At 36.7% G+C, this 12,165-nt stretch overlaps 2 protein-coding genes across 10 annotated transcripts in view; one reads left to right on the top strand and one right to left on the bottom strand.

The window, feature by feature from the left end:
- Spn (Spinophilin) overlaps window positions 1-12,165 on the bottom strand; it is a 420,033-nt gene that overhangs the window by 58,291 nt on the left and 349,577 nt on the right. The gene's annotated exons all lie outside the window — the stretch shown is intronic.
- On the top strand, window positions 8,353-9,909 carry LOC137251907 (uncharacterized). Its single transcript, XM_067786900.1, has 2 exons — window positions 8,353-8,382; window positions 9,318-9,909. The coding sequence occupies exons 1-2, from the start codon at window positions 8,353-8,355 to the stop codon at window positions 9,834-9,836; spliced, it is 549 nt and encodes a 182-aa protein (XP_067643001.1). The 3' UTR covers window positions 9,837-9,909.

The raw sequence follows: 12,165 nt of genomic DNA on the forward strand, positions 1-12,165 counted from the left end.
GTTGAAATGAAGTGAAATGAAATGAAAAAAAATATTAAATTTTTTGTTAAAATTTTACTTTTAAAAAATTTTTTTTTAAAAAGTGGGCGTGTTCTTCATCCGATTTTGCTAATTTTTATTTAACACATATATAGTAATAGTAGTACCGTTCCTGCCACATTTCATCATGATATCTTCAACGACTGCCAAATTACAGCTTGCAAAACTTTTAAATTACCTTCTTGTAAAAGTGGGCGGTGCCACGCCCATTGCCCAAAATCTTACTAATTTTCTATTCTGCGTCATAACATAAACCCATCTACCAAGTTTCATCGCTTTATCCGCCTTTGGCAATGAATTATCGCATTTTTTCGGTTTTTCGAAATTTTCGATATCGAAAAAGTGGGCGTGGTTATAGTCCGATATCGTTCATTTTAAATAGCGATCTGAGATGAGTGCCCAGGAATCTACATACCAAATTTCATCAAGATACCTCAAAATTTACTCAAGTTATCGTGTTAACGGACAGACGGACGGACGGACGGACATGGCTCAATCAAATTTTTTTTCGATACTGATGATTTTGATATATGGAAGTCTATATCTTTCTCGATTCCTTTATACCTGTACAACCAACCGTTATCCAATCAAAGTTAATATACTCTGTGAGCTCTGCTCAACTGAGTATAATGATCTGGGCGAAAAAAGAAATTCATTTAGCCATGTCCGTCCGTCCGTCCGTAAACACGATAACTTGAGTAAATTTTGAGGTATCTTGATGAAATTTGATATGTAGGTTCCTGGGCGCTCATCTCAGATCGCTATTTAAAATGAACGAAATCGGACAACAACCACGCCCACTATTTCGATATCGAAAATTTCGAAAAACCGAAAAAGTGCGATAATTCATTACCATAGACGGATAAAGCGATGAAACTTGATAGGTGCGTTGAACTTATGACGCAAAAGAGGAAATTTAAAATTTTGGACAATGGGCGTGGCACCGCCCACTTTTAAAAGAAGGTAATTTAAAAGTTTTGCAAGCTGTAATTTCGCAGTCGTTGAGGATATCCTGATGAAATTTGGCAGGCACGTTACTGCTATTACTATATGTGTGCTAAATAAAAATTAGCAGAATCGGATGAAAAACACGCGCACTTTAAAAAAAAATTTTTTTAAGTCAAATTTTAAGAAAAAATGTAATATCTTTACAGTATATAAGTAAATTATGTCAACATTCAACTCCAGTAATGATATAGTGCAACAAAATACAAAAATAAAAGAAAATTCGTCTAGAATACTTTTAATGACATAAGTCGAACAAAAATTTACCAATCCTTGTGAAATTTGGTAGGGACATAAACTCTATGACGATAACTTTTTTCTGTGAAAATGGGCGAACTCGGTTGAAGCCACGCCCAGTTTTTATACACATTCGACCTTCTGTCCTTCCGCTCGTTGTTAACACGATAACTTGAGCAAAATACGATATATCTTTACTAAACTTAGTTCACGTACTTACTTGAACTCACTTTATCTTGGTATAAAAAATGGCCGAAATCCGACTATGGCCACGCCCACTTTTCCTACATCGAAAATTACGAAAAATGAAAAAAATTCCATAATTCTGTACCAAATATGAAAAAAGAGATGAAACATGGTAATTGGATTCGTTTGTTGACGCAAAATATAACTTTAGAAAAAACTTTGTGAAATGGGTGTGACACCTACCATATTAAGTAAAAGAAAATGAAAAAGTTCTACAAGGCGAAATCAACAGCCCTTGGAATCTTGGCCGGAATACTGTTCGTGGTATTACATATATAAATAAATTAGCAGTACCCGACAGATGATGTTCTGGGTCACCCTGGTCCACATTTTCATCGATATCTCGAAAACGCCTTCACATATACAACTAAGGGCCTCTCCTTTGAAAACCCCTATTAATACCTTTAATTTGATACCGACATCGTACAAACACATTCTAGTCACCCCTGGTCACCCTTTATGGTGATATCTCGAAAAGGCGTCCACCTATAGAACTAAGGCCCACTCCCTTTTAAAATACCCATTAACACCTTTCATTTGATACCCATATCGTACAAACACATTCTAGAGTCACCCCTAGTCCACCTTTATGGCGATATCTCGAAAAGGCGTCCACATATAGAACTAAGGCCCACTCCTTTTTAAAATACCCATTAACACCTTTCATTTGATACCCATATCGTACAAACACATTCTAGAGTCACCCCTAGTCCACCTTTATGGCGATATCTCGAAAAGGCGTCCACATATAGAACTAAGGCCCACTCCTTTTTAAAATACCCATTAACACCTTTCATTTGATACCCATATCGTACAAACACATTCTAGAGTCACCCCTAGTCCACCTTTATGGCGATATCTCGAAAAGGCGTCCACATATAGAACTAAGGCCCACTCCTTTTTAAAATACCCATTAACACCTTTCATTTGATACCCATATCGTACAAACACATTCCAGAGTCACCCCTGGTCCACATTTATGGCGATATCTCGAAAAGGCATCCACCTATAGAACTAAGGCCCACTCCCTTTTAAAATACCCATTAACACCTTTCATTTGATACTCATATCGTACAAACACATTCTAGGGTGACCTCTGGTCCACCTTTATGACGATATCCCGAAAAGGCGTCCACCTATAGAATTAAGGTCCACTCCCTCTTAAATACCTTCCATTTGATACACCTGTCATACAAACACATTCCAGGGTTACCCTAGGTTCAGTTTGCTAAATGGTGATTTTCCCTTATTTTGTCTCCAAAGCTCTCAGCTGAGTATGTATTGTTCGGTTACACCCGAACTTAGCCTTCCTTACTTGTTTTGTCATACATTTTTAATTAATTTACACATTATGCGCACATAAAAATAACAATATGCAAAATGTTTTGTTTGTGTGTATATGTGTGTGAAGGAATTCACATGGAGCTGGAAAAAATAACAAAAAGGTTAAGCCCATTAAGTTTACATCGAGTTTACATGATCATACATGCATAAGTAGTATGTACATATTTGCGGGCGGTGGAAACAATGAAGAGTACGAAGGATATTAAAAGCAACGAAAAAGAAAAAAACACGAAAAAATGCAAAGAGAAAAGTTAAGAAAGTCAAACAAGAATAGTGGTTGTAAATTTTTCAGGGCTTTTCGTTAATGATATATAAGCGGAAAGACGGCAGTGGATTTTTTTCTTCGATATTTTTAGAGAAAAATTATATGAATTTTGTAACTGAAACTAGCAAGCCAATTCGAAAAACATTTTCGAAAAGTCGAAAATTTGAAATTTTCGTAATTTTTCTTTTTTAATTAAAAATTTTTGTTCGAAAACGTTTTTGAGACTAGTTTGCACAGTTTCAAGTACAAAATCATAGACATTTTTCTTAAAATATCTAAAATAATAAAAAAAAGAATTTCATTAAAGAAATTTGAAAAAAATTTCTGCTATTCGATCACAGAAATCGAAATTCGTATGTACATAGTGAATATTTGATTTTGTGTAGCCTAAACCTTAACCATGACCATAACCGTAACAATAACCAAAATTGTAGCCGTAACCGTAAACACTACACGAATCCGTTACCGTAACCATCGTCCTAATCATAACCCCGACCGTAACCAATAAACCAAGCATAACAACAATTCCATATACATAACCATTGACGCTAGGAACAAAAATTATTCTAGCTGTAACAGTAAGAGAAAACGTTAACGTAACCCTAATCTTCACCGTAACCTTACACACAGTAATCGTAGCCGTAACTGTAACCATAGTCTTGATTGTTACTGTGAACTTTTTCATTTTGGTTTTGTGTACGCTTTCAGGTACGACTTTGTCTCCGTCTTTGTCTTCTCCACATCATTATTCTCAGCTTTCTAAGCATCACCATTATCATGGCCATCAGCGCACATAACATTATCGCCATTCCTATAGTTCTTTTCATCTCATTTCACCCTCCATCGTCCTTATCTTCTTCCATTTCACCCATATTCTTTATTTTCACTTTACCATTCCTGTTCTAGTCTTTTACCTTTCCAGTACTCTATTCCTATTAGCATTACTAGCATTTTCCAATTTAGTTTTTCTTATTCGGTTTATACTCACTCCCTGAGTTTGAACTCCTCTCATATTATTTATAACCCGTTACGGTTCCTAATGGAGCATATAAGTTGTAAGGTGGCCGCCTTCGAAAGCTGTAGTAGCACTTTGACAATCCACCGTCGCGTAGGCCCTATTTCCTTTATATTTGAATACACATTACTTTTTCTATTGTTGGGAGGTAAGTTGGACGTAAAATCGGCGTACAGTGCCCAAGCTGTCGGTGGAATGAGTTGGCGGGTGCTCAAAAATTGCCGGTGGAGTCTTTGATCGGTGACTCGGCGAGCAATGTATGTTTGATATGTATGTTTGCCTGTACCCATGAGGACGGTCGGATTCATTATGAATCGGTGAGACTAGCGGGTATAGCAACAACTGATAGATCGATGAATGGTGAGCCGAAGTCAAAATTTTCGGTCGATTGGTGAAAGTAATATAAAAATTATTCGGTGATCTACCAACGATTGTATAGTGGCAACGGACGCGCCAGTGTTCTGTAGACGAGGAGTAGCAAACCGTAAGGTAGAAATTCAAGAAATCGTAAGCTCTATAACACTATTTTTTAGAAAACACGGTACTAAGACACCAAAAATTCTCATTAGTTGAAGCCTTGAACTTCAATAAAGACCAAACTTAGTTACTTAATCGTTATCGTAACTCAATATTTTCCGGGTACAAGAACTTTAAAAAATATTTGCACAGGACAAAAAAGGCCGTATATCCAAAGTGCGTCTACGGCGATGCAGACGAGGACGATGCTGAATACACATTCTTCAAATGCTTGCGATGGAGCCAGAGCCAATAATTGCTCGATGAAAGAGCCAGCCAAATCGATAATGTCACAGCAAAAATACTGCGCGGCCCAGAAGAGTGACAAAAAATCAGTAGCTTCGCAGAAACTATACTCAGAACAAAAAAATCGGGACGTGGACGCAGGAACTGCAGAAGGCTCTTAAAAATCGAGAAATATGGAACGCCACTTTGGAGTTATGCGAAAGCGGTCCCGGGGTGGGCGGTGTTTCCAAATGGGGTGGTTTTTAGTCCACGAACCCACAGTTATGGTGCATTAGGCATTTTCCAGCCCAACCCACAAAAAACTGTTAGTTTCCTAACTCGCTTTACTAAAAAAAAATCGACAAAAGAACTTTCAGAAATTATTGTGTTCGCTAAACTAAATAAGCACGTTGTTTTATTAAAATCCAGCCAATCATACGCAAACATATACGTACCAGCTGTAAACACGGGTACCGGTGTGCATACGTAACACTTTTTTTGGGTATTATTTGTTGTAAAAAGGAAAGTAACATACATACATTCATACGAGCGCAGCTAATATAGGCGTGTTAAAAACTACTATGCTAACATTTGGTTTTGTTTTTGTAATAACATTTCCATCCCATAAGCTACATTGACTTTGTACTCCTCGTTCGCCGATGGCTTACTTGTAATGCCATTGACTTAGTTTTTCATTGGCAACAACTTATAATTAAATAACTGGCAATCAAATAAGATTAACTGTAGCGTAAATGGCGCTACACATTTTCACACCTTGCTGTTAGACAAATCGAATGTCATGATCTGAACGCTACATACCCCGAGTATATAGTGGCTGTAAATAATCATATTCTCGACGATACGTCATTACTCACCTTGGCTTGGCATTCTGATGGCGTTATGGTTGCTAACACATTTATGATACAAAACGTCATTTAGACATACAGCAGCGAACATGAAAATAGCACTGGCAATTTTTATCAAATTTCGTCGAAAAAAATCATTTTTATTCGATAATATAAGAAAAACTGTCATGAATTTTGTAACTGAAACCATGCAAACCTATTTTAAAAACCTTTTCGAAAAATTCAATGATTCAAGAAAATTGTACGAAAATTTCGAGGTTTGTTTATTAAAATTTTAAATTTTGCAGCGCAATCAATTTTAGTCAAGTACAAGTCATAAGACTCTCGAGATTCGTAATAACTTTTGAAATTTTTTGGAGTATGCAGTTTTGTAGCCCAATAATTTTTAGTCTAACAAGATACAAGTTATAGGTCTATCAATATTCGCATTGATTTTTGAAAATTTTTTTCCGAAGGGTGTTTCAGATTGGCTTCCACATAAAAAATTATACACACTTTGTATGGAAGAAAATCAGCTTTCGGAAAAAAATTGTCAAAAAGCAATGCGAATATTGAGAGACCTGTAACTTGTATCTTGTAAGACTAAAATTTATTGGGCTACAAAACTGCATACTCCAAAAAATTCTGAAAACGATAAATAAAAAGTTTGAAATTTTCGTAAAATGTTCTAAAATTGCCTCCCAGAAAAGTAATATCCGGTTGACGTAAGAAATTTAGTTGTACAGCCCAGGAAAAAAAAATTATGGAGTGAAATTGCAAAAATTGGTAACTTGAGTCGAGCAAGAGTACAGATCATTGTAATAAGTTTTGTAAAAAGTCGTACGAAAATTCGAGCGCAGTGGCCGTTCGAGCAAACCTTCTCGAAGAGACATCAGCTTTATTTTGAAAGAAGTGGACAAAATTCCAAAAGTTTTTGCTCCAAAATGTCCCGAAGATATAGCAAACACATCAGGCAATTGTGCTAATTCAAGAATAGTTCCAAGAGCTCTGAACAAGCACGGCTTTCACAGCAGAACACTAAGCAAAGGACTTTTATTTCTGAAAAAAAAAAAACTGTAAACTTCGCTTGGAGTTCCTGAAATCACACAGGAAAAAAGGGGATGGATTTTTGACAAAAAAGTTCAATATTTTAAGAAGCCATGGACAAATAAAAGTGTTGAAGAAAAATAATGCACTCGATCTAAAAATTTTGGTATCAACTGTAAAGCATGATGGCGGCTGTGTTATGGTTTGGGGAGCTGTTTCGGCATCTGATGTTGGTAAAATTACATTTACTGAGGCTGATATTGCTCGTTTTAGATACAAATATTTATTGGAAGATAATTTGATGTACGCGGTGGATATATTGGAGCTCAATGAAGCTTGAATCTTTCAGCAGAATAACGATCCAAAGCACACGGCACATATTGTTAAGGATTGTATGCTTTACTATGATTCAATTCAATACACCACCCCAAAGCCCAGATTAAAATATATTTATAACGGAAAATAAATAGACATTAGAAATTTTGTATGGGGCAAATTTTTGATGCGCAAACATTCACTGTTTAGGCGAATCCAGAATGTAAGCGTAAGCAAGAGTAGGCGTAGTGTGAGGTGGGGAAGTGTAGTATTAATGTGTGATAATTTAAGCGGTAGAATTCATATGAACATAACTAAACAGCAAATCAGGACAAGGCAAGGAAAGTTAAGTCAAATAAAGGAAAGGAAAACAATAATGGAAAGGAATATTGGAACGATTTTCCATCACCCTTGTCCAGTTTGGTTTGGAGACAAACCGCTTTCGGCGTTGTGCCGTCTTCAGCGTCAATTTTCGTTCTCGAGCAAGGATTAAAAGGAAATAAAATTTTGTTATAGGTGTGTTATCGTGGAGGTCGTCCAGAGTTATCAAAGTGTTAAAGATTTACTATCTAAAAAAAGTTAGTATGAGTTATCGATTTGCTATCGAAGAGTTACTTATTTATTAACAAAAAGTAATCGCTGATTTATCGAAAAGTTTGCGATATGTTACCAAATAAAGCGTCAAATACACGACACCAACATTTCCGCGAACATTCCCGTTATGTCATGTTTCTGCGACCTTTTCTGTCGTGTATGGTGGTGTTTGCCAGTTCGCGCAAATGTTCGCCAAAAATCAAAATATTTTAATTTTTGGCGAACATTTGCGCGAACTGTTCGTGCGTGTATGGCAAAATAGCTCATAATCGTAGTAATTTCTGAACGGAACAGACGTGCGCGGAAAAGTAAAATGGACAATAAAAAATTTCTGAGTAAATTTATTGAAATGTATAAATCTTTGCCATCATTGTGGCAAGTAAAAAGCAAAGATTATTGTACTAGAATTAAAAAGAATAATGATTATGCGACTTTAATCGAAAAATTAAAAGAAGTAGATCCTGATGCCACAAAGGATACAGTTATAAAAAAAAAAATAAGTAGTTTGCGGGCGCAATACCGGCGTGAATCAAAAAAAAAAGAGAGATAGTTTGAAGTCTGGTGCTGGTGCTGAGGATGAATATGTTCCTACTCTTTGGTGCTATGATTTGCTATGCTTTTTGAAAGATCAAGAAGAACCTTTGGCAGGCGTTACCAGAATGCAGGATGAAAATACAAACACATTTGAGGTAAGAAAAAAAGTCAAAATTTTATTGTTCCTTTTTTTTTGTGAACACAAACATTTATTTTGTTTTTATTCCGTAAATGATTCACTTTCTTATATTTAATATATTGTTCTGCCACGAAACTGCTCCCACTGTATTAAAATAATTACAATATTTTTCTCGAGTAGTTTTTGCTAAATTGGATGCATTCTTTGCACTTGAAGCTTGAAGAGCTGTAAGTCCATGGTCATTATGCCAATCGGCGTATTCTATCGCTCCGGGATCTGTTTCTTCAACATCGAATCCACCTTCAAAATACGTCTCCTCATTTTGCCTCCGTAAAAAGTTATGCAAGTAGCAACAGGTTAACACAATTTTCGTGACTTTTTCTGGTGATAAATTAATAGTTTGTAGGAGAATTCTTAATCTTGATGCGAAAATGCCAAAACAGTTTTCAACAATTCTTCTCGCCCGAGAAAGCTTGTAGTTAAAAATTATTTCTTCTTCCTTGAGTGTGTTGTGGCTAAATGGCTTCATTATATTTTCTAACAGGGGAAAAGCATCGTCAGCTACGAATACAAATGGTAGTTTTTCTTCGCAGTTTGGAAGTGGGTGAGGGTCAGGAATTTTCAATGTTTTATTTTTTAGAGATGAAAAAAATTTTGTTTCGCTAAAAAGACCGGCAGCAGACGCTCTTCCATTTTTGCCAACTTCAACCATCAAAAATTCGTAATTAGCATTTACCACTGCCATTAAAATGATGGAAAATTTTTTTTATAATTATAATAAAAAGATCCAGATCCAGGTGGCTTTGTTTTATTGACGTGTTTTCCATCAATTGCGCCTATACAATTTGGGAAGTTCCAGCGTGCATCAAAATTTTTCGCTTCTACATTCCAATCTTTTTCTGTTTGTAGAAGCTGAAAAGTAATGAAAAACTTATAAACCTTTCTTTTTAGGAATTCGCTGTTCGACCAAGCAAAAGAAAAGTTTCTGAAGAAGATAAACTTATTAAAATTGCATGCGAGAGACTTGCCAACAGCCGCGAACCCACAGAAGGTGACTCTTTGGCTCAATCGTGGGCTTCGCAATATAGTGAAATGGAGGCCTCCCAGAAAACGATTGCGCGAAAAATCATATCAGATGTTTTATTTCAAGGTTGCTTGGGAGCATTGGAATTTAGACACGCGATTCAAATACAAAATGTTTTTAACCCAAGTCAAATATTAACACCAAATGTCATTCCGCAATACCCAATGCGCACGTCTACGCAACTTAACTACGCGGTGTCCCAACACATGCAGAATTATACAATAAGAGTTCCGACTCCTTTAAGTAGCGGCTCGTCCATAAACAGTAGTAGAATGTCACCTCAAGTCACACAAAACGTACGAATCGTTGAAGATACATCATCCATTAATTCGAGCTCGGTAGAAAACTTACAAAATTTCTTTGCATCGTTTGAAACGGACGAATAATTTATTTTTATTTTTACTTCAAAAAACCAATAATTTTCAGACACACATATGTACACATGAAACTTTTCTTGTTTAGTCGAAAAGAAATAATTTAATCAATAAATAATTACCTTAATAAAATCTTTCAATTGACTTATTATGGCATCACAAGTCTCTGTAACTATTTTCCCAATCGTTTGGGGCGCAATTACTGTCAAAAATTTTAAGTCTTCAAAGCTATTGCCACTAGCTAGAAAGCGCAAAGTTAAAGCAAGGCGGTGATGAGGGGGAATCGCTTCTCTCATTATTGTATCCCGTTTCGTTATGAGTGGCAAAATTTTTTGTAAAAGTGGTCAAATGTTGCCTTGCTCATACGAACGTAATTTTTAAAATCATTTTGTGACGTGAATTCCAGTTCTTTAATAAGCTCACTTTGTCCAAGAACTGTTCGTTTTTTAAACCATTCTTTGCACCAAATTCTTTTTTTGCGATCTTCTCTCTTCTTTTTACGCTTAATTGCCACAGCGAGCAATATTGCTGCAGCACAATTGTTGTCCGTATTCATCGCTGTCTGAAAGAGAACTAATGTTTGTATGATTTAATCGGGGATTGCCCGTATTGCTTTTTTAAATGTATGAAAACATTTATTTGAAGCAATTTTTTAATTTTATAATTTATTTAATAATTTGGGAGAAATTTAAACAACGTGACATCAGGACGGACAAGGCGACAGCTGTTTCGATTATACCTTGTAAATCTCTTCAAAGCCTTTTCTCCCGGGAGTGGGAGTCGAACCCGCACCCCTACGATAGTTGAAATGGTTATAAACGCATTCAGCTACGTCATGCCTTAGTTGTTGTAAAGTTTTCCCCAATTGCCTTCTTTTTGCATATTTTAATCTTTTACGCACTGCATACTTCGTATGCAATTACGTGTTAAAGCTATGCTTGGTACGGCGGTTTTTCAAAGAATGTTCGGCCAAAAGTTCGTATGGTGTATGGCCAAAGCTTCGAACAAGATTGCGGAATGTTCGCGGAAATGTTCGTGTCGTGTATTTGGCGCTTAAGCTAAGGATTTGTGTATCGAAAAGTTATCGATTTGTTATCGGAATGTTATGGATTTGTTATTGTGATGGTGTTAACCAACTAAGCTACCTCTGACGAGGTCCTGTACGTGACGAAGCGTTCATGCTAGTTAAAACCAGGTCTGAGCTCGCCGGGTTGGGGTGGTCCTTCTGCCGTTGGTCCCCAAACTCATCCGGATTCGATGTTCTTACTCTTCTTAGGCCGCAGGATGGATTATTTTTTTAATCATATATATTATTATATTTTAATGATCGCGGTTATAATTATGGATATAAAACTTGAACCGCATTTTTTTTTATCGGTGACCATGCACCACTCTAAAACGGTTTTAAGTACAACTTTACACTTCAAGGTCTCCAGCCAGAAAGAACGAGATCAATTTGGCGGAAATCGATCGTGCTCTCGTCTTTATCTCCTCATTTTCTCAAACCCATCACGCACGCAATTAGACCGTTTGCCACAGGTGTTGCCACTGAACTCCGTTTTGTGACTTTAACCCTATGATGGTCAATGAAGCTAACTACCTAGCCTTTCTGATTTAGGACAAACCTATGAATATTTCTATCAGAAAAGGTTTTCAAAAACGAAGCCGCGCTCACAAATCAGGTTCCGGGTAAACTATATGGAGCATATATTTTACACGGGAGCTGAAAAAGGCGGTAAATTAGCATGGCTGCATATCCTTCGCATGATATGTACCTAAGATCTTCCCGTCCAAGTCTTCCAAAACATAGTATGACGAACCCAGTTTTTCTCGAACCCTAGCCCTGAGAAATGTTTTCGAAAGCTTTGAATTAAATTGTTTCGCCATGTTTCTTTGTGCAAAGTTCCTAAGTAAAATCTCTAGCCCTGGTTCGTATGTTATTTCATTCATGTGTTGTGTTCATTGCGATCATGTGCTCTTTTCAGGTTTTGCCTAACAATATCTCGAATATTCAAAAGTTTGTCGGTACGTTGTTTGATTGGTTTCTGCTATGCCCTCAGTGGTCATTTCAATATTTTTCAAAAGTTCATAAGAATCGCCGTGCATCACCATATGCTGACCAAATAAAACAAAATAAGGACTATAACCTATCGATTGATGGAAGGAGCTCCGAAGTGCCGCATTTATGCTGCTAAGGTGGCAGTCCCATTCTCGCTGATCGCTTTGTATGTACGCCCTCAAGGCCGCATTTATGGAGCGATTCAAGCGCTCTGAAGCGTTGCTCTGAGGCGAATACACCGCAGTCAGCGTATGCTTGACCCCACACTTTGTCAAAAACGCA

The sequence above is a fragment of the Eurosta solidaginis genome, chromosome 5 (genome assembly GCF_040869045.1).
Source record: "Eurosta solidaginis isolate ZX-2024a chromosome 5, ASM4086904v1, whole genome shotgun sequence".
NCBI classification, from domain to species: domain Eukaryota; kingdom Metazoa; phylum Arthropoda; class Insecta; order Diptera; family Tephritidae; genus Eurosta; species Eurosta solidaginis.

What these genes read in the sequence shown, in the direction of transcription:
- LOC137251907 (XM_067786900.1), top strand. Translation starts at nt 8,353, where the DNA reads ATGCAGGATGAAAATACAAACACATTTGAG. An exon ending in AAAATACAAACACATTTGAG is followed by an intron (nt 8,383 to 9,317) that starts GTAAGAAAAAAA and finishes CTTTCTTTTTAG; the next exon opens with GAATTCGCTGTTCGACCAAG.